At 34.9% G+C, this 24774-nt stretch overlaps 1 protein-coding gene across 1 annotated transcript in view; it reads right to left on the bottom strand.

Annotated features, from left to right (window-relative positions):
* LOC127845632 (dynactin subunit 1-like) overlaps positions 1 to 24774 on the bottom strand; it is a 38818-nt gene that overhangs the window by 12631 nt on the left and 1413 nt on the right. Inside the window, exon 2 of the mRNA XM_052376649.1 lies at positions 7418 to 7604. Within this exon, the coding sequence (XP_052232609.1) occupies positions 7418 to 7604 (187 nt within the window). The remainder of the gene's footprint in view (positions 1 to 7417; positions 7605 to 24774) is intronic.

Genomic DNA, 24774 nt, shown 5'->3' with positions numbered 1-24774 from the left:
TCTTAGCCAAAAAGATTTTATTAAAAAGGTATTTAGATTAGCTAAATCCTGGTTATTAGATTGAGGCAGGGCAACTGGGGGGGGGGGGGGGGAGGGGCAGATGGTTTCCAGACTATAACTTTAGTTTGCATTGACCAATCTTGATGTAGCAAGCTATAAATAAAAAAAGGGGACCACAATGTCCCATAAATGCTCACCTGACTGAGTTCACAGGCAGTAATTGTTGAAGACTTAACCTACTGATCTAGTATTTGACCACACTTAACCCTGATTCAAACATTGCCTTCATGTTGTCAAGATACACATTCTGAACAAGTTTTATTAAGACTAAATATGGTCTCTAGAGTTGTTACAAGTTTTTTTTTTTAAGATTTGACCCAATGACCTAGTTTTTAGACTAATTTTACCCAGATTCAAACTTGTTATAGATATTGTCAAGATAAACATTTTGACCAAGTTTCATCAATATTGAATCATTATTGTGGTCTCTAGAGTGTTAACTAGTTTTAGTATAAGATTTTATTATCTTGTATTTGGACACCTGTCACATAAATTATATACTTGAGTTGTAATTCTCATGAACAAATAATGGACAGATGGACATCTAAACTTATTTTTTTTTATCTTCCAAGGGTTTGTGGCTGAACTGATATAAACATACAAAAATTTATCATAAGTACAAATGTCCTTAGCAAGTTTCATGATGATGATGGGTAAAAACGTTAAAATGTACTCGTTCACGATGTTTTTTTTTAAAGCAAGACAAGAACAAGAGATGTGTTCGTCAGAAACACAATGCCCCCTATTGCGCTGCTTTTTTTTTTTACCTTTGACCTTGAAGGATGACCCTGACCTTGAGCTTCCACCAACTCAAAATGTGCAGCTTCATGAGAACGCCGCTTTGAAATATTTTTTTTTTTTTTTTTGGACCTTTGACCTTGAAGGATGACCTTGACCTTGAACTTCCACCACTCAAAATGTGCAGCTTCATGAGAATGCTGATTTGAATATTTATTTTTTTTACCTTTGACCTTGAAGGAAGACCTTGACCTTAAACTTCCACCACTCAAAATGTGCTGCTTCATGAGATACACATGCATGCCAAATATCAAGTTGCTATCGTCAATATTGAAAGTTATGGCCAATGTTAAAGTTTTCAGACGGACAGATGCCATATTTGACATTTGACCTTGAAGGATGACCTTGACCTTCACCTTTCACCACTCCAAATGTTCAGCTCCATGAGATACACATGCATGCCAAATGTCAAGTTGCTATCTTCAATAGTGAAAAAGTTATGGCCAATGTTAAAGTTTTTGGACGAATGGACAGACGCCATATATTAGACATTTGACCTTGAAGGATGACCTTGACCTTGACCTTTAACCACTCAAAATGTGCAGCTCCGCAGTGTCCGACAAATCCATTTTCCGTCGTCCGGGGGCCACCAAATTTTTTCATCGGGCTACTGACATTTTCCAGCTCACGCCCGCCGGGCTACTATAGATCTATAAGAGCAGTAGCCCGGTTAATTGACAGACATACATAGAATAAACACATTGACCTTGTGTTTGTACACTGTGTGATAATTATAATTAGGGATGGCATCGAATTCCTATATCGGTATTCGAATATTCGCAAATCCATTCAATCGAATATTTGAAAAAAACGGCTGGCTGGATATAACATCTTTTACTCAGTTTCGTATCCAGTTGGGATATTTAATATAAATTGACACAGTTATACAATTGAATATACAATTGTTGTGTTGAGAAATAGAAAGAAATGTAGCTTAATTGTAAAAACAAACTTTGATAAAGCCTATTAAAGCGAAATATATCAGAAAAGAGTGAAACTTGTTCTGTGTTAACTCCCAATGCTTTGTAAGTTATATCTGTATGCTGAATACCATGCTGTTTGTTAACGTTGCTATCAAATAATTGTATCGCTGTTGGCTAATTCTATGACCGATACTGTAATCGGGCACAAATAGAAGAGAGAATATCATGTTATATCATTTTATTTTTGTTTGAAATGTTAAAGTTACGATTGCGTGTACATTTTTATAAAGAAACATATCATAAGGCATGCAAAGTACACCAAATATTCAATAACAAATATAATTTTATTTTGCTTTATAACGTACATTAATGCCAGAACGACACACTTATGTCATTTTTCGCGCTGAACGATTGATGCACTTTCTTTGCAAAATCAACAAGCGCAATACTAACACAAAGTCGTATTTTTAGAAATGAGAATAATGTCATATGTCGTTGCCTAGCCGCCCGATGCCGGTTAGAAACCAAGAAGCCCGTCGTAGGTTACGTAAAGCGCGCCTCGATGTAGCATTCTTACACAGCACGTGCCAAATTTCATATAACATAGAAGAAAATCTTCAATGGGTTATTCTGGAAATAATGGGCGGAGCTTATACACTGAAAGCACGCGCTGTAAACTAAACAAAACATGCCGATACATTTTCCACCAGCGTAATAATCCGGTATTTTATGAATGAAAGTCGGAGATCTGATTGACAGATCAGTTGAAATATAAATTATGCGCAAATTGAGTAATTCACTCATTTTAATGGCTGTTCATACTGTGATCACAGAAACTTAATTATTATTCGCCAGTGAAATGAAGCCGTTAATTGGCACCCCATTGACAAACAACAGTACGGGGACTTTCTTAGAGTGTGTATATTGCATTGCGCAATCAACGCTGATACGGGCCGCGTTATCAGTTTGACCAGGTATGTGTATTAACGTACTAATACACATACCTGGTTTAAAACGGAGAACGTCACATCAGACATGTTAATCCAAAGTGATTTCAGTAGCCAATTAGTAAGCGGCTCGCAGGTTATTACAAACTAAGGCAGTTACGTTTGAAAAAAAATTGCGAATATGCAAATGTCAATTATGTTATTCGAATACAGACCATTTAATCGAATATTCGAATAATTTTGCCATCCCTTATTATAATCCCATAACAAAGTGCATTCAATTATCTTATCAGTCACCATCACTTGCGGTAATGTCGATTGTAAACAGTAACAGTGTATTTTAATCATTCAATGAGAATCAACATTTGTCGTCTGCTAATAATATAATAAGAGCCGATAGGATAGTTTGTGCACGTGATGCAACGTCATTTGGAATTCTTTGTTAACCGCAACAATGATTTTCACAACGTTTTTGTTTTCGTTAAAATATCCAAGGACGCCGAAAAAAATATTTAAAAACAACGGATTCTTCAAAACGGTAACGAACCGAAAAATGACTATTAATTTCTCTGGTGTGAACGCGGTCAACACCTGCTAATTAGTTTGCATTGTCAATTAATGATAAGTGGCACCGTCAATAGGAATGACGAAAAAAGAAAAGTTCTAGAATACCGTATTTTTTTACAATATTACTTTATATTAATTAAACAAGGGACAAAATTGTCACAAAACCAGGTTTTCATTGTGAAAAAAAAATCTGATAAAGGGAGAAAACTCAAACTGAACTTTTGAAATGACCAAAAAAAATTAACCCCCTTTGTAAGTTTTTTTTTTTTTTTAAATCTATTTTTAGTCGTGGCGACCTTGACATTGGAGATATTGACGTGATTCTTTCGTGGGACACACCGTCCCATGATGGTGAACAAATGTGCCAAATGATTTTAAAATCTCACAATGAATGACATAGTTATGGCCAGGACAAGCTCATTTATGGCCATTTTTGACCTTTGAACTCAAAGTGTGACCTTGACCTTGGAGATATCGACGTAATTATTTCGCGCGACACACCGTCCAATGATGGTGAACAAATGTGCCAAATGATTTTAAAATCTGACGATGAACGACATAGTTATGGCTCGGACAAGCTCATTTATGGCCATTTTTGACCGTTGAACTCAAAGTGTGACCTTGACCTTGGAGATATCGACGTAATTATTTCGCGCGACACACCGTCCAATGATGGTGAACAAATGTGCCAAATGATTTTAAAATCTGACAATGAACGACATAGTTATGGCCCGGACAAGCTTATTCCGCCAGCCCGCCAGCCAGCCAGCCAGCCCGCCCGCATTCGCCAATCTAATAACCAGTTTTTTCCTTCGGAAAACCTGGTTAAATATCAAGACTGGCATGTTTTTCCCAGGCTGTTTTAGCGTGGCGTGGCGCCATGCCCTTTTTTTGTAGCGCCACGCTGCCCCTTTCAAAGCCATTTAGCGCCACACTGCCCTTTCCAAAGTCCGCCGCCCTGCCCTTTCATGATCACTCGCTGTTTTCCGCCCTCATTGATAACATCTTAATTGACCCTTGACCAATCTTCTAAGCCGACTAGTATCAGATTATGGCCCCAAGGCAGCGAAGATTCGCGCTGTTGTGAATTAGTCATGCTTAAATAACCCCGTGTCAATATCAATCGATAATGTCAGAGGCTATGTTTTACCAAGCGCACTAATCGGTCGATGATGTGTACTCCACGATAAAATAGTGGACTGTTACTTCGGAGACTTTTGATGAAAAACTCGATGTTATCCTCGTTGAAATTGTGCATTTCTAGCATTATTCAGTTAGATATATCAAAACATATATTTTTATGCATATTTACATTAAAAAAAATTAATTCTTTATCGTTATTGTCTTAAACATTATTAATTATTGAAATAATTACTGAGACATATACTAATGAAACAAGACGTATTATACATTTTTACGTTGCTATGCGCACATGTCGCTTACATCATTTTTTTAAACAAGATCGTGGACATACAGAATTAAATTGTTACTCGGAAAAAAGGGCAAAAAAACGTTGTAAACGCTTGAATTAACGATGGAGACCATATATTTAGAAGGAATTAATGAAATTTCTGTGATAATAAACGATGCATAAAAATGTTTAAGATAGCAACAACATACTTATTTTTAATCAACTCAGTGGATGTATGTCATGGAAACAAGTGTTTGCATATTGTTAGCTATCAGTGTACTCGCAATGTTAAACATCTGACAAGATTATCGTTTGAAAATGGGATAAGACAAACATGGTTTCATTTATATGTTAGTGCATCTGTGAATAATCACATTCATACGCATATATTGCTTTATTATGTTTGTCGTGCTGTACATTGTATTGAAGCAGCATGGAACTTAAATGTACATTGCAAGGTAAATATATTAATATAAATCAAAGTAAGTTAAATACATCAACTACCATTAAATGTGCATGTTTATATTTTTTTTTTTCCACAACTGCCTCTGATGTGATTATATGTTTCTCCCTAATTCAGGTATTCACGGAACGTTTTTGCCTTTTTTTGACTAAACTGCGCGCTAAAATGCCCTTTTTGAAAGTAATGCGCCATGCCCCTTTGCCCTTCTGGGAAAAACACTAGACTGGTATATAACATTACTTGAAAAAAGTTAATATTTTCAGTATATTTGGTAATAAAATTCCGCGATGTGAAATAGAAGTACATCGCGAAAATACGTGACATAACGATATACACGCTATAAATAACGCAAGAGATTAATCATTTTATATATTAAATATATACAATTCACTATGCATGCACAATTTGCATACCTGAGTTTACTACGTGACAATGATGATCAATCTACTGGCGTTTTTTTATAGTAAACTAGTAGTTACTCACCTGTACCCAGTAAATTTTATTACCAAATATACTGAAAATATGAAAACTTAACAACTGTTTTCAAGTAATGTAATATACCAGTCGTGATATTTAAATCAATAAAAACTAATTATTGTAGAAAATACAGTTTTTTTTTTAATTTCTTATTTCGTTATTCGTGGTTGACAGTCCATTTAAAGGAGCGTCTGTTAACAATTAAGTTAAGTTTGATTTCAATTGAGACAAACAGTGCTTTAATTATTTGATTGAGTTGTATATAACATGTATGAGATGCACCGATTTTGTATCTTTTATTATAATGTATTAAATTAGTTTTGAAGGTGAAGGTGAAATGTGACTGGATTAATATTAAGTGATTGGATTTATTAGCTATTTAATTTGGATCAATGTGCACATGTGTTTAAACTATAAATGCTTGTAATGTATTATGTGTAAGTAAATGAATAAACAAAATAAAGATGAAAACTTGCCTCTTACCATTATGTAGGTAAATTTTATGGGCTATCAAATATTTTTATTGGTAGCCCAGTGGGCTATCTCAAAAATAAGAAATTTTTCGGACACCGAGCTCCGTGAGATGCACATGCATGCCAAATATCAAGTTGCTATCTTCAATATTGAAAAAGTTATGGCCAATGTTTAAGTTTTCTGACGGACATACGCCATATATTTGACATTTGACCTTGAAGGATGACCTTGACCTTCACCTTTCACCACTCAAAATGTTCAGCTCCATGAGATACACATGCATGCCAAATATCAAATTGCTATCTGCAATAGTGAAAAAGTTATGGCCAATGTTAATGATGTTGGACGGACGGACGCCATATATTAGACATTTAACCTTGAAAGATGACCTTGACCTTGACCTTTCACCACTCAAACTGTGCAGCTCCGTGAGATGCACATGCATGCCAAATATCACGTTGCTATCTTCATTAGTGAAACAGTTATGGCCAATGTTAAAGTTTTTGGACGGACGGACAGACACCATATATTAGACATTTGACCTTGAAGGATGACCTTGACCTTCACCTTTCACCACTCAAAATGTGCAGCTTTGTGAGATGCACGTGCACGCCAAATATCAAGTTGCTATCTTCAATATTGAAAAAGTTATGGCCATTAAGTTTTCGGACGGACGGATGGACTGACATACACACATACTGACACACTGACGAACAGTTCAAATGCTATATGCCACCCTACTGGGGGGCATAAATTGCCCCACCACAGGTACATTATTTTATACCGCCTGGAAAGATTACCGAATATTGACATAGCCATCAAAAGAACAAAATAATATACATAGCAAGTTTAATTTTGATTGGAGAACAAATCTGACTTCCAAAGAGTTCTCAAGCTATTTTTGACCCCCAAATGACCAAATATAGAACTCAACCAAAATATCATATCCACAATGTGTTATTTAAACTGTTTGACCAAGTAAACTAACTTTTTTCCTATCAAAACTGACAGCAATACTTTTTGAGTTATGTGCCACACAAGAAAGTGTGATACATGGAAAAACAGAATGATGGGATAGAAAACAAGGGCAAATCTAAATGCCCTCCCCCCACTCATAATGTGGGGGCATAAAAATGGCAGTTCATCCACAAAACATTTACTATGTGCTCAAGTCACAGGATTAAAACTACACCTGCAATAAAGCCTAAAAACACTAAACAGCACTGAATATGTACAGCATTTAATGTGTTCAAATATGGTGTAAAAGCAACAGATGCTGATGAGGAGTTTTTGCTACCTGGGAACTGGCTCTGCACCAGCACTCTGTCCCCGACCTTGACGACCTTGCTGTCCGCGGAGAGGATGGCGGTGTGGTTGGCACGACAGCTGGGCGCCTCCCTCAGCAGATCCCCGCTGTCACTGAACGTGTCGCGCCAGAACTTCCTGCAGGGGCCACATTTGCACAGGAAGGGGTCGCGCTCAGGCTGCAATACACATGCAATGCTCAGAACTACAGCATGCAACTGTATGGACAATTAACAGATGGATATAGAGGATATGAAATTTTTGTTGGTTTCAGTAGATAAAGAAAACCATTAAATGGATAAAACATAGTCAATGGTTAAACACTTTAGTAAAAAAATGTTTTTCTAACTCAACTTTTCTTTATTTTTTTTAAAGAATTCAATAAAAATACAAAACTACCATCATATAAAATCTTTTTCAATTGTATTAATGTTTTAATCAAAAGTTATCATTAAATGAGATTGATAAAAAAGAAAGTTACACAATTGCTGTATGGTCTAAGTGACTTTGTGGATATGGTGTGCGCCTAGCAACCAAGAGGTCACAGGTTCAATTCCAACTGTTGCAGCATTCTTGAGATTTCTCTGAGAGACAATAAGTACTGGTTCCACCCAGGAAACAGACTAAAAAGCATTACAATACACCTTAGGCATTGGATGCAATCAAGCTAAAATAAATGTACAGCACTCTGGGAAAACGGGTCTTAACCCTTTGCATGCTGGGAAATTTGTCATTTGCTAAAATGTCATCTGCGCAATTTCTAAAATTAGCATTTTTCTTTTTTTTTTCAAAGAATACTATCAGAATAGCAAACAATTTGGATCCTGATGAGACGCCACGTTCTGTGGCGTCTCATCTGGATTTAAACTGTTTGCAAAGACCTTCAAAATTTGGTTCCAGCACTGAAAGAGTTAATGCATGTCAGCTAACCATGGACAACAACTTACACTTTTCTAGTATTTAATGTGTAAAGAAAGTCTATCCTTAGCGAAAATCGTGTTTGACCAGAAAGTGTCGTTCCTTATCAGATTGCTGACTGTACAGGCAAAGATGGGCTCACACTTTAAGCACATGCATTAAATCCTATTCTCCAAGAGTGCGGCTTAAATAGATTTTAAGTTTTCAACTAATAGCTGCATGGGCAGACAAAAAAGGATTTTAATCAACAGGCAATTCTTCTTCAATACTGTAAATAAACATGTTATACTGTGTTAAAGTACAGCCTGGTTTCAATCATGTGTCAAGGTCCATGTCCATACCTGTGTATGTAAAAGAACAACTTTCACGCATATTTACAATTTCTATAATAATGTCTGCACAGAAATTAAACCAAACTTTTATTTCTATCAAACTATTTAAAATAACAGTATTGTACCAAGGATACAAATGTCAATTAAATCTGTTTGTATTAAGTACAGAGTATAATTAGGGTCTCTATAACAGATGTAAAATTTAGAAGAATGGTTATGGCATTGACATATCAATAAATTCACATGAAAATATTGCTTAATTTGGGCCAGTCAGTATCTTGGTAGTAACACAAAACACCAACATTTAGACAATGATAGCAAGGTTCAGCTACACCACACATTTAGACAATGATAGCAAGGTTCAGCTACACCACACATTTAGACAATGATAGCAAGGTTCAGCTACACCACACATTTAGACAATGATAGCAAGGTTCAGCTACACCACACATTTAGACAATGATAGCAAGGTTCAGCTACACCACACATTTAGACAATGATAGCAAGGTTCAGCTACACCACACATTTAGACAATGATAGCAAGGTTCAGCTACACCACACATTTAGACAATGATAGCAAGGTTCAGCTACACCACACATTTAGACAATGATAGCAAGGTTCAGCTACACCACACATTTAGACAATGATAGCAAGATTCAGCTACACCACACATTTAGACAATGATAGCAAGGTTCAGCTACACCACACATTTAGACAATGATAGCAAGATTCAGCTCATGTAAACACCACACATTTAGACAATGATAGCAAGGTTCAGCTACACCACACATTTAGACAATGATAGCAAGGTTCAGCTACACCACACATTTAGACAATGATAGCAAGGTTCAGCTACACCACACATTTAGACAATGATAGCAAGGTTCAGCTACACCACACATTTAGACAATGATAGCAAGGTTCAGCTACACCACACATTTAGACAATGATAGCAAGGTTCAGCTACACCACACATTTAGACAATGATAGCAAGGTTCAGCTACACCACACATTTAGACAATGATAGCAAGGTTCAGCTCATATAAACACAACACATTTAGACAATGATAGCAAGGTTCAGCTCATGTAAACACCACACATTTAGACAATGATAGCAAGATTCAGCTACACCACACATTTAGACAATGATAGCAAGGTTCAGCTCATGTAAACACCACACATTTAGACAATGATAGCAAGGTTCAGCTCATGTAAACACCACACATTTAGACAATGATAGCAAGGTTCAGCTCATGTAAACACCACACATTTAGACAATGATAGCAAGGTTCAGCTACACCACACATTTAGACAATGATAGCAAGGTTCAGCTCATGTAAACACCACACATTTAGACAATGATAGCAAGGTTCAGCTACACCACACATTTAGACAATGATAGCAAGGTTCAGCTACACCACACATTTAGACAATGATAGCAAGGTTCAGCTCATGTAAACACCACACATTTAGACAATGATAGCAAGGTTCAGCTCATGTTATTTTCAAACATGAAATCATGCATTTAGTTAGTCACCTCAACCATCAACCATTTACGAAAGTTGAATATATTTATTTGATCTGAAATATATTCATATATTGAAGTTTTTTAAAAGTAACTTGAAATATAACACACATTTTTTTATAAAATTAAATTGGCATTAATAATGTGTTGTTACTTGTTAGTATATGTATTTAAATGATATCTTAAACAAATTTGCATTTTTCACTGATAAATTTACAATTATAAATATAACAAACCTTATTTTTTGCAAACAAATTTACCAGCAAAAAGTTTAAAATATTATTCTACAACGTACATAAATTAAATAACACGAATGTTAAAATTAAGGTCCTCATATAATTTCATGACGTCTGAACGCTGAAACTGTGAATTATAAAATCTTTAAAATGTATTCTTATTGGTTTTCATTTCAAGCTGATACATTCACATTATGCAATAATTAACATGCAATAAATATCAGATTACTTCACAACTGATTACATTTGCAAAAATCCATCACTTTCAAACTATACACTGCACAGGTTTAAACTGATAATAAATGGTAAAATATTAAACACAAACACAAATTTGATTAAATATTTGGCTCACATAGCAATATTCAAATTATCATGTAAAAGAGACAATATATTATGCAATAATCTTGCTCTCATAAATTGTTAAATAGTGTTCAGGCTTGTACACCTAATATCATTTTTGTCTTTTTTCACAATGTGTGTGTATCTACTATTGACTTATGTGCTGTTTACTTCATAAGTTATTTGAAATCAATTAAATACTCTAAAATATAGTAGTATATATTGATTGTATAATAATTGTGTTCAGTTAATTGTGTGTAAATAGCAATATGAAAATTACGTATCCACATACACAGGTGGTCTGAGTGGTGCACCTCTGATAATCAGAAAAGGCATACATACGGTCATTGTATGCACCTCCTTCTGGGAAAATTGGGCGAAATGCATGTACATAAAGTGTCATCCTAGATTAGACTCTTCAGTTTGCACAGGCTAATCAGGGACGGCACTTTTAGCATAAACTGGATTTTTGTTTAAAAGAGACTCCCTGTAAATTAATAAATAACAAGAGCTGTGTTTGTCAGAAACACAATGCCGCCTATTGCGCCGCTTTGAAGCCATATATTTGACCTTGAAGGATGACCTTGACATTTCACCACTCAAAATGTGCAGCTCCATGAGATACACATGCATGCCAAATATCAAGTTGCTATCTTAATTATTGCAAAAGTTATTGCAAAACTTTAACAAAGGTTAAAGTTTTGGGACACACTGTGTATATACAATGAATGACAGACAGACAGACAGACAGGCCAAAAACAATATGCCCCCGATCTTTCGATCTGTGGGGCATAAACATTTCAATAAAGTAAGAAAGTGTTGTCCCTTATAAGCCCATGCAGGCTACAATTAAAGTGTTATCCCTTATAAGCCCATGCAGGCTACAATTGTTGTCCCTTATAAGCCCATGGAGGCTACAATTGTTGTCCCTTATAAGCCCATGGAGGCTACAATTGTTGTCCCTTATAAGCCCATGCAGGCTACAATTGTTGTCCCTTATAAGCCCATGCAGGCTACAATTGTTGTCCCTTATAAGCCCATGCAGGCTACAATTGTTGTCCCTTATAAGCCCTTGCAGGCTACAATTGTTGTCCCTTATAAGCCCATGCAGGCTACAATTGTTGTCCCTTATAAGCCCATGCAGGCTACAATTGTTGTCCCTTATAAGCCCATGCAGGCTACAATTGTTGCCCCTTATAAGCCCATGCAGGCTACAATTGTTGTCCCTTATAAGCCCATGCAGGCTACAATTGTTGTCCCTTATAAGCCCATTCAGGCTACAATTGTTGCCCCTTATAAGCCCATGCAGGCTACAATTCACCCAGTTTTCCCAGAACGAGGCTCATATATACTTGGTTTGGCAAATTTTTTTGCCCATTATTATGTTAAGTAAACATGAAGCTTCACATAACATACAGCAGAAGGCTTTCCTATACACCACCAGACAAACAATTATCACATCAATATATATTTACATACGCTGTATATTGATTTAAAACCACCGAAGTCCTTCGTATTATCAAACTCGTCTCTAATACTGAAAAAAGTAACATTCCAAGCATCCTAATTAAATGACAACTTTGACACAACTTACGGTGTATGACTTTAATTACAACTTTCAGAGAACTTACAGAGTATGGCTTAAATGACAACTCCTACAGAACTTATGATGTATGGCTGTAATGACAACTTCAACAGAACTTATGATGTATGGCTGTAATGACAATTTCTACAGAACGTATGATGTATGGCTGCAATGACAACTTCTACAGAACTTATGAAGTATAGATGTAACAACAACTTCTACAGAACTTATGATGTATGGCTGTAATTACAACTTCGACAGAACATTTGATGTATGGTTGTAATAACAACTACTACAGAACTTATGATGTATGGTTGTAATGACAACTTCTACAGAACTTATTATGTATGGCTGTAATAACAACTTCTACAGAACTTATGATGCATGGTTGTAATGACAACTTCTACAGAACTTATGATCCATGGTTGTAATGACAACTTCTACAGAACTTATGATAAATTGTTGTAATGACAACTTCTACAGAATTTCTGATGTATGGTTGCAATGACAACTTCTACAGAGCTTATGATGTATGGCTGTATTGACAACTTCAACAGAACTTAAGATGTATGGCTGTAATGACAACTTCTACAGAACTTATCATGTATGGCTGTAATGACAACTTCTACAGAACTTATGATGTATGGCTGTAATGACAACTTCTACAGAACATATGATGCATGGCTGTAATGACAACTTCTACAGAACTTATGATGCATGGTTGTAATGACAACTTCTACAGAACTTATGATGTATGGCTGTTATGACAACTTCTACAGAACTTATGATGCATGACTGTAATAACAACTTCTACAGAACTTATGATGTATGGCTGTCATGACAACTTCTCTAGAACTTATTATGTATGGCTGTAATTACAACTTCTACAGAACTTATGATGTATGGCTGTTATGACAACTTCTACAGAACTTATGATGCATGACTGTAATAACAACTTCTACAGAACTTATGATGTATGGCTGTCATGACAACTTCTATAGAACTTATGATGTATGGCTGTAATTACAACTTCTACAGAACTTATGATGTATGGTTGCAATAATAACTTCTACAGAACTTATGATGCATGGCCGTAATGACAACTTCTACAGAACTTATGATGCATGGTTGTACTGACAACTTCTACAGAACTTATGATGTATGGCTGTTATGACAACTTCTACAGAACTCATGATGTATGGATGTAACAACAACTTCTACAGAACTTATGATGTATGGCTGTAATAACAACTTCTACAGAATTTATTATGTATGGCTGTAATAACAACTACTACAGAACTTATGATCATGGTTGTAATGACAACTTAAACAGAACTTATGATGTATGGTTGTAATGACAATTTCTACAGAACTTATGATGTATGGCTGTTAAGACAACTTCTACAGAACTTATGACGTATGGATGTAACAACAACTTCTACAGAACTTATGACGTATGGCTGCATTGAAAACTTCTACAGAACTTTTGATGTATGGTTGTAAAAACAACTACTACAGAACTTATGATGTATGGTTGTAATGTCAACTTCTACAGAACCTATGATGTATGGCTGTAATAACAACTACTACAGAACTTATGATGCATGGTTTTAATGACAATTTCTACAGAACTTATGATGTATGGTTGTAATGTCAACTTCTACAGAACCTATGATGTATGGCTGTAATAACAACTACTACAGAACTTATGATGCATGGTTTTAATGACAATTTCTACAGAACTTATGATGCATGCTTGTAATGACAATTTCTACAGAACTTATGATGTATGACTGTTAAGACAACTTCTACAGAACTTATGATGTATGGATGTAACAACAACTTCTACAGAACTTATGACGTATAGCTGCATTGAAAACTTCTACAGAACTTTTGATGTATGGTTGTAATAACAACTACTACAGAACTTATGATGTATGGTTGTAATGTCAACTTCTACAGAACTTATTAGGTATGGCTGTAATAACACTTACTACAGAACTTATGATGCATGGTTGTTATGACAACTTCTACAGAACTTATGATGTATTGTTGTAATGACAACTTCCACAGAACTTATGATGCATGGTTGTAATGACAACTTCTACAGAATGTATGATGTATGGTTGTAATGACAACTTCTACAGAGCTTATGATGTATGGCTGTGATGACAACTTCAACATAACTTATGATGTATGGCTGTTATGACAACTTCTACAGAACTTATGATGTATGGCTGTAATGACAACTTCTACAGAACTTTTGATGTATGGACAACAATAACAACTTCTACAGAACTTATGATGTATGGTTGTAATTACAACTTCTACAATACTTATGATGCATGGCTGTAATTACAACTTCTACAGAACTCATAATATATGGCTGGAATGACAACTTCTACAGAGCTTATGATGTATGGCTGTTATGACAACTTTAACAGAACTTATGATGTATGACTGTAATGACAACTTCTACAGAACTTATGATGTACGGCTGTAATTACAACTTTTAAAGAACTTATGATATATGGCTGTAATTACAACTTCTAAAGAACTTATGATGTATGACTGTAATTACACTTTCTACAGAACTTATGATGTATGACTGTAATTACAACTTCTACAGAACTTATGATGTATGGCTGTAATGACAACTTCTTCAGAACTTAATATGCATGGCTATAATTACAACTTCTACAGAACTTATGATGTAAGGCTGTAATGACAACTTCAACAGAACTTATGATGTATGGCTGTAATGACAACTTGTACAGAACTTATCATGAATGGCTGTAATGACAACTTCTACAGAACATATGATGCATGGTTGTAATGACAACTTCAAAAGAACTTATGATGTATGGTTGTAATATCAACTTCTACAGAACCTATGATGTATGGCTGTAATGACAACTTCAACAGAACTTATGATGTAGGGCTGTAATGAAAACTTCTACAGAACTTATCATGTATGGCTGTAATGACAACTTCTACAGAACTAATGATGTATGGCTGTAATGACAACTTCTACAGAGCTTATGATGTATGGCTGTAATGACAACTTTAACATAACTTTTGATGAATGGCTGTTATGACAACTTCTACAGAACTTATGATGCATTGTTGTAATGACAACTTCTACAGAACTTATGATGTATGGCTGTAAGTACAACTTCTACAGAACCTATGATGTATGGCTGTAATGACAACTGCAACAGAACACATGATGTATGGCTGTAATGACAACTTCTACAGAACTTATGATGTATGGCTGTAATGACAACTTCTACAGAACTTATGATGCATGGTTGTAATGACAACTTCTACAGAACTTATGATGTATGGCTGTTATGACAACTTCTACAGAACTTATGATGCATGACTGTAATAACAACTTCTACAGAACTAATGATGTATGGCTGTAATTACAACTTCTACAGAACTTATGATGTATGGTTGCAATGATAACTTCTACAGAACTTATGATGCATTGCTGTAATGACAACTTCTACAGAACTTATAATGCATGGTTGTAATGACAACTTCTACAGAACTTATGATGTATAGCTGCATTGAAAACTTCTACAGAACTTTTGATGTATGGATGTAACAACAACTTCTACAGAACTTAAGATGTCTGGCTGTAATGACAACTTCTACAGAACTTATTATGTATGGCTGTAATAACAACTACTACAGAACTTATTTTGCATGGTTGTAATGACAATTGCTCCAGAATTTATGATGTATGGTTGTAATGACAACTTCTACAGAACTTATGATGCATGGTTGTTATTACAACTTCTACAGAACTTATGATGTATGGTTGTAATGACAACTTCTACAGAGCCTATGATGTATGGCTGTAATGACAACTTCAACATAACTTATGATGAATGGCTGTTATGACAACTTCTACAGAACTTATGATGCATGGTTGTAATGACAACTTCTACAGAACTTATGATGTATGGCTGTAATTACAACTTCTACAGAACCTATGATGTATGGCTGTAATGACAACTGCAACAGAACTTATGATGTATGATTGTAATTACAACTTCTACAGAACTTATGATGTATGGCTGTAATGACAACTTCTACAGAACTTACGTTGCATGGTTGTAATTACAACTTCTACAGAACTTTTGATATATGGCTGTAATTACAACTTCTACAGAACTTATGCTGTATGGTTGTTATGACCATTTCTTAAGAACTTACGGTGTATGGTTGTAATGACAACTTCTCCAGAACTTACCATGTATGGCTATAATGACAACTTTTACAGAACTTAAGGGGAATAGCTTTAATGACAAATTCTACAGAACTGTATTGTTTTAATTTACTGACTTTACTTAAGGAAAATCATTGTGAAGACAACAAGCAGTTTACTTTTGTTTCAGTTCTGTTCCATCACAGGCAGCAATTAATCTGCTTAGTATGACACAACACCAAAAATATAAAGAAGGGCTGTATAAAAGTTTAACAAGAGCACCGCCTTGCGGGTGCAGACCGCTCATCTATTTTATTTTTAAAGGTGAAGGGACTCTCAATTTCAATCACAAAGGAGGGAGGGTCGGAGTGAAGAGGGGTGTATAGTGTGGGTGTGTGGACATTTATTACATTATCTTTCAAAAATGCGGGAAAAAAATGCAAAAAATAAAAAAAAAAAAAAATCGGGGTGGGGTGGAGGTGGGTGGGGGGGAGGGGATTCTTGGATGCGATGGTTGGACGGTATTTTAAAAATAAAATAATAAAAATAAATATTTGTGTTTTTTAACCGTTTCAAAAAAAAATTGGGGGGGGTGGGGTGGGGTGGGGGTAAAGTGTGAGGGTGTGGTGTGGTGGTCATTTGTGAGATGATCTTAAAAAAAAAAAAAATAGGGGGGAGGGAGGATTCTGGGGGGGAAGGGGGGAGGGCATGAAGGATGGTTTGGGTAAAGTCTATTGTGGTATGTCAGGTAAGAGTAGTTTTGTCAAAGTTTCAATCAAATCTAATCGTAAATAAAGAAGTTATGGCAATTTTAGCAAAATTTAATAATTTGACCTTGAGAGTCAAGGTCATTCAAAGGTCAAGGTAAAATTCAACTTGCCAGGTACAGTAACCTCATGATAGCATGAAAGTATTTGAACTTTGAAAGCAATAGCCTTGATACTTTAGAAGTAAAGTGGATCCAAACACAAAATTTAACCATATATTCAGAGTTACTAAGTCAAAAAAGGGCCATAATTCGGTAAATATGACAACCAGAGTTATGCAACTTGTCCTTTTACTGTACCCTTATGATAGTTTACGAGTGTTCCAAGTATGAAAGCAATATCTATGATACTTTAGGGGTAAAGTGGACGAAAACACAAAACTTAACCAAATTTTAAATTCTCTAAGTATAAAGGGCCCATAATTCCGTCCAAATGCCAGTCAGAGTTACATAACTTTGCCTGCACAGTCCCCTTATGATAGTTAATAAGTGTTGCAAGCATGAAAGCAATAGCTTTGATACTGTAGGAATAAAGTGGACCTAAACACAAAACTTAACCAATTTTCAATTTTCTAAGTATAAAAGGGCACATAATTCTGTCAAAATGCCAGTCAGAGTTACATGACTTTGCCTGCACAGTCCCCTTATGATAGTTAGTAAGTGTTGCAAGTATGAAAGCAATAGCTTTGATACTTAAGGAATAAAATGGACCTAAACACAAAACTCAACCAAAATTTTCAATTTTCTAAGTATAAAAAGGGCACATAATTCTGTCAAAATGCACGCCGGAGTTATCTTACTTTGCCTGCCCAGTCCCCTCATGATAGTAAGTAAGTGTACCAAGTTTGAATGCAATAGCATTGATACTTTCTGAGAAAAGTGGACCTAAACGCAAAACTTAACCGGACGCCGACGCCAACGCCAACACCGACGCCAAGGTGATGACAATAGCTCATTTTTTTTTTTCAAAAAACAGATGAGCTAAAAATACATGTTTGTATGTTTTTTCAAGAACCTTTCCAACAATAGAAAATTCAATTACTACTGACAAATATAAATTTTAAGCCTGTACTGTACAGCAGACTTCTACTTATTATATTTGTAATTATTAAAATGGGACAACATTCAGAAACTCTATAAAAATGAGCCAAATATTAATATGCACCATTTATATGCACACCATGCACACGCCTTTACAATGCAATATGATGTAAAAACAATAATTATCAGTGGTTCAATTTTGACATCTAAATATGATGTCGTCTCTCACCTCATAAATTGCAGATTTCCTTCGCTTAGAGAGTGTTTGCTTCTGCATTTTATTGCTCAAAACAACAAAAATAACACTATTACTGAGCTGCATTCTGAGAAAAGGGGCTTAATGCATGTGCTTAAAGTGTCCTCCCAGATTACCCTGTGCAGTCTGCACAAGAAAATCATGGACAACACTGGAAGAGAATCTCTTTAAACAAAAAAAAATCACAAAAATGCACATGGTCATCCCTGGTTAGCCTGTGTTGATTGCACAGGCTAACTTGGGATGACAATGGACTTATATGCATTAAGGCCAATTGTCCCAGAATGTGGCTGATAGAATCGATTGTAAATAAAAAAGCTTCAACAAATTTGACGCAGTATATCAAGAATCAAGCATGTACAAAGAACTTAGAACTTTGATAAGACTTATTTTTTCCCTGATGAACCATCAGGGCTTTTTCTGACCATTTTAAGAAAAAGGACCTGCATTAAATTGGGATATTCATTCTATAAAATTTTCTAAATAACCAAATTCTATTTAGATTTTAAATCCAACATATGCCCATTTCACAGAAAAAATAATGTTTATTACAATCCAAAGTGTGATTAACACATATTCAAGGGATGTAACCCTCAATTTGTAGACCCATTCCATCTTATTTTCTTTATGTTTGCGTAATGTGTATAATACTGTGTCTACAACTTCTATAAAGGCATTTAAGTGAATACCAAATTTTAAGTAGACTTTAAAATAATAACAATTCTACTTTGTACATTATAAATTGTTTATGAAATACTATGTAGTAATTATAATCTATAACAAGAGTTCCGCGGTCGGAGATGACCGCATTGAAGCCGGATTTTTGATTTAAATGACAGGAAAGTACCTTTCGTGTTTTTGTCAATGCAATACTTAAATTACTGAAATATTGTTCAAAGGTCAAAATGAAATGTAAGTACTTTTCAAGGCATGAGCAAACCTTGTGTTATGTTTTGAATGCATGCATATACATGAACAACAATAACATTTAAGGTCACAAATATGAACTTGAATTGACAATTAGGAAAGTTTGATCTCAATTTTTTTATTAGCAAATTAGTAACATATTGTTTGAAGTTTCCATCAATTTCATTATCAAATGTAAGAAAATAAACTTAGGTTCAAGCATACCAAAGTTATAACAATTTTAACATTTTAACATTGAAGGTCACAGTGACCTTGACCTTCAAATGAATGACATTGAAATGACCAGTGGTCATCTTCTAGTACTGGCCAATCTTTATTTCAAGTTTGAAGACTCTAGGTACAAGCATACCAAAGTTATAACATGAAATAAGAACTTTAACATTTTTACATTCAAGGTCACAGTGACCTTGACCTTCAAATGAATGACCTTGAAATGTCCAGTGGTTACTTACTAGTTCTGGCCAACCTTCATGTCAAGTTTCAAGACTCTAGGTCCAAGCATACCAAAGTTATAACAACTTTAACATTTTTACATTCAAGGTCACAGTGACCTTGACCTTCAAATGAATGACCTTGAAATGTCCAGTGGTTACTTACTAGTTCTGGCCAACCTTCATGTCAAGTTTCAAGACTCTAGGTCCAAGCATACCAAAGTTATAACAACTTTAACATTTTTATATTGAAGGTCACAGTGACCTTCACCTTCAAATGAATGACCTTGAAATGACCAGTGGTCATCTGTTAATCCTGGCCAACCTTCATGTCAAGTTTGAAGACTCTAGGTCCAAGCATACCAAAGTTATACCATGAAATAAGAACTTTAACATTTTTACATTCAAGGTCACAGTGACCTTGACCTTCAAATGAATGACCTTGAAATGACCAGTGGTTACTAACTAGTTATGGCCAACCTTCATGTCAAGTTTCAAGACTCTAGGTCCAAGCATACCAAAGTTATAACAACTTTAACATTTTTTATATTGAAGGTCACAGTGACCTTGACCTTCAAATGAATGACCTTGAAATGACCAGTGGTCATCTGTTAATCCTGGCCAACCTTCATGTCAAGTTTGAAGACTCTAGGTCCAAGCATACCAAAGTTATACCATGCAATAAGAACTTTAACATTTTTACATTCAAGGTCACAGTGACCTTGACCTTCAAATGAATGACCTTGAAATGACCAGTGGTTACTAACTAGTTATGGCCAACCTTCATGTCAAGTTTCAAGACTCTAGGTCCAAGCATACCAAAGTTATAACAACTTTAACATTTTTTATATTGAAGGTCACAGTGACCTTGACCTTCAAATGAATGACCTTGAAATGACCAGTGGTCATCTGTTAATCCTGGCCAACCTTCATGTCAAGTTTGAAGACTCTAGGTCCAAGCATACCAAAGTTATACCATGAAATAAGAACTTTAACATTTTCGAGCACGCCGCCCGCCCGCCACCCCGCCACCCCGCCCGCCCGCCCGCCCGCCCGCCCGCCCGACAACATCAATCTATAAGCCGAGATTTTTTCGAAAAAAATCCGGCTAAAAAGTCAAAGATATATAGATGTATGTGCCAATTTGTTCACAAATTTTTACCTCCTTATAATTAAATACTTTATACAGAAACGCATACAAATGGTTAAATATCTAAATATTTGCTCATATCTCTTGAGAAGTAATATGCAATTCATTATATAATTTCATACATACCATAGCCTAATTGAGCAAGTCAAGAAAGGAATATTAAAAAATATTGTAGAGACATTTAACTATGTTGCATTACTTCATTATGTAGTGAACAATAAACACAAACTTACATTACAAATGATTTAAAACTTCATGTTGAAAACGTATTTGAAATTTCAAATAATTAAATTGCTTTCAACATGTACACAAAGTTTGCTCAACAAACTTATAACATGTGGACAAACCTACAGACCAATAGATCAATAGACCAGCAGAAAAACAGAAAGAGTTACTCAAAATTACTACTTCTAAAACTTGGCTTAGAGGATATCAAAATTTATTCTTAACCAATTTTTCATTTCATTTCTTATGCCAAAGAAGTTTAAAACCGTTTACACCACTATGGTTTGTCCTGCATTCATTACACCCATCAACAGTATCTCTGATACTATCACAGACATCATACAATGAAGTTGTTGTTGTTGTCGTTATCTTGGGGCTTTTTAGTTATGCAACATGAATGTTAATTAGTAAACTGTAGCTACGTTAGAATGATAATATTCCAGTCTAGAAAACCAAATATTATCATGCATGTCAATACCTTCATTCTTTTCACAACACAAATCTCATCTTTTGAGATGACAGGCAAATATTCGAATGATACGGATATTGGTCGAAACATTCTTAATTCTTCATTGCAAAGTAGAAGAAAATCTGAAATGTTGTCACAGCATACACTAGTTTCAGAGAACATTAAACATAAATAATGTAACTGTTTTTTCAGTTTAAAAAATCAACCATTTTTCCTCATATCTCAATTTTATCTTTGACAATTTATTTCCCGCTCTCATTTTGTCAAGACTAGTTCCCTACAAAACTGAAGGCCATACCCTTTTCCTAAATGTAGCCAAAAAAAGCCCTGCATGGATGTGTATTGAGCAGCACCTCAGGCCCAAGGGAATATTTGTGATTCGATTTTTAAAGACACCTTCTCAAACATTTTGGCATGTAATTAAGTTTGCCATTAAATGCTATAAATTGATATTAAAGTGTAAACATTCAAACTCAATAGCTCCAGTAAACAAGAGCTGTCACCATAGGATGACTTATGCCCCCTATAAACGCTTGATAGAAGTTATGAGCTTTTTTCGAAACCTAAACGCAGATTTCGAAACCTAAACGCGGACCCTAAGTTCAAGGTCAAGGTCACAGGGGTCAAAATTTGTGTGCGTATGAAAAGGCCTTGTCTATATACACATGTATACCAAATATGAAGGTTATATCTCATGGGACATAAAAGTTATGAGCATTTTTCGAAACCTAAACGCAAAGTGTGATGGCAAGACGGACAGACAGACAGACGGACAGACAGACAGTCTGCTCACTACATGCCCCCTTTTCTTCAAAAGGGGGCATAAAAACAAGAATACAATTGAAGAAATACCTTTTCACAGGTTTAAATCGTGCATATGAAATATGAATTTCATCAATGGTTTTATGATTGCATGAGTTATGAATCATTGAACAACAAAATTAATATTACAATTCACTAGCCATCTTCTATAAATTTTATTTTTTATTATAAAATATTTTTCAAAATTGAATACTCTATAGTGTATTTTTCACATTTAACATAAAAAGAAATACTCACAAATGTTGTTTTGGAGCAAGGCTGATGGCTCTGTTATGGTTTGATTTTGATTTGTCTGATTTTTTTTATTGTGAAGAAACTGGTTAAATTTGAAATATGTCCTTTTATCAGATCAGTATTACAAGGACTATTTCAAAGCTTACTGACATTTTATTAGTGTGTCAGTTAATGCCTTGAATTGCTAGGTTTTAAGCTCAATTATAATAATAATATAAAAAAAAAAAAATTAAAGTTTGTCCACGCGGGCTTGAACTACGGTAGTTGGTTATACATTAAAAGGCTTTACCACTGGCTCATCCAAAGTGCTACATATTAACAGTTATCTTATACTTGATATAAGTGTTTACATATATTGTACGATGCCCTTTTAAAAGGCTAATTTTAATCACTTTGTTTACATAAAGACATGATGACATGACAGGCATGCACTCCGAGTATTTTGTTTCACTAACATTACTACGCTTGAAAATAAATACACACACAACTAAAATGAGGAACAGACAAGTATAATTGCATTTCAAAATCTTACTTCAACTTAAATAATCCAAATGTATCCCTATTCCATTCATTTTTTCCCGGTCCTCTTAATTAAACTTCCACAGACAACTGCGATAGTTTAAACACAACACTTTCTCATGAATTTGATTTAGTTTAAAGAACATTCTTTGACTTTTTTCCAATTCTCAGAAAATGTTGCATGGAACAATCGGTGCGCACACATCACAAAAATAGGTGACATGACGATCATACAAATGTTCAGTGGGTGTACCCCCTCCCGACTGGATGCTTATTTTATCAAATCTTTTAATAGTAACATAATGCCAAAATTGAATTGGAACAAATTGCTAACGTTTGTGTTTTTGCGATTCTTTAGCACTTTACGTGTCAATGTTGCTCAAAAGAAGTATATAGAAGTAATACAAAATTTCAATAACTGTTTCAGTTTGTATAAATGTGTTAAGTGAATCAAAATTAAGAAGTTTTGTTTGCCTAATGCCTATTGCAATCAAGTACTCTTGCTTTTTGGATATGACGTCTCGATACCAGGTAAACCACACATAGTGGATGTAATTTGTGGGTGTGTATGAAACTATCGGCTGCATATGGTTAAACACGCTGTCAATAAACAATTTTGGCACGGATATAATGGGAATTAAACAAATCTTTAAAGGTAAATCGTTTACTGTGGCATTTGTTTGCATTGAATCAGAATTCTTTTGTTTCCTTAACCACTCGATACGGGAGTTATGGGAGGATACTTGTAGTCAAATCAACCCCAAATTTGATGAAAACAACAGATTAAGTCCCAATTATTAAATTGTTTATTGTTTGTATCGCTTTATTAGAAATTGTATCAATATCAAATGATGATTATTAATAGAAAGCTGTATTTTCAGTACAAGTATATCGTATCAGTGGTATGTTTTGGGTTCCCTGATATATATACAGTTTGTCAACCAGTTCCGGATAATCAGCAGTTCCGATTAATTTGTATTTTATTTTCCATAATGCCCCAATAAAAACAAAATGATAAGTGTCTATGGTATACATTAGGTAAAGGAATAAATTAACAAAGTTTTGGCAAGAAAGCTTTTATATTATGTTTACAGGGGGGATAAATGCAGCAAAACGTTAACCGGAACTGATTGAATAAGTTATGTTTTCACATGTGCATATGGATATAGAAGGCTTTATTATTTTTTAATTAACTTTTTGCTGATTGAAAACAAATACCATGCCAATGTTTTGAAATACTAATTCTGTATGTTGAATGATTTTTAATAATTTTCTGTAGGGTGAACTTTAATTGGCTATTTTTGACAAAAAACTGCATATGCTGTCTGGCCTAACCCGTTATCATACAAAATAA

The sequence above is a fragment of the Dreissena polymorpha genome, chromosome 9, assembly GCF_020536995.1.
Source record: "Dreissena polymorpha isolate Duluth1 chromosome 9, UMN_Dpol_1.0, whole genome shotgun sequence".
Lineage (NCBI taxonomy): Eukaryota > Metazoa > Mollusca > Bivalvia > Myida > Dreissenidae > Dreissena > Dreissena polymorpha.
Note: the sequence above shows the minus strand (reverse complement) of the source record. Positions and strands in the feature narration are given on the sequence as shown.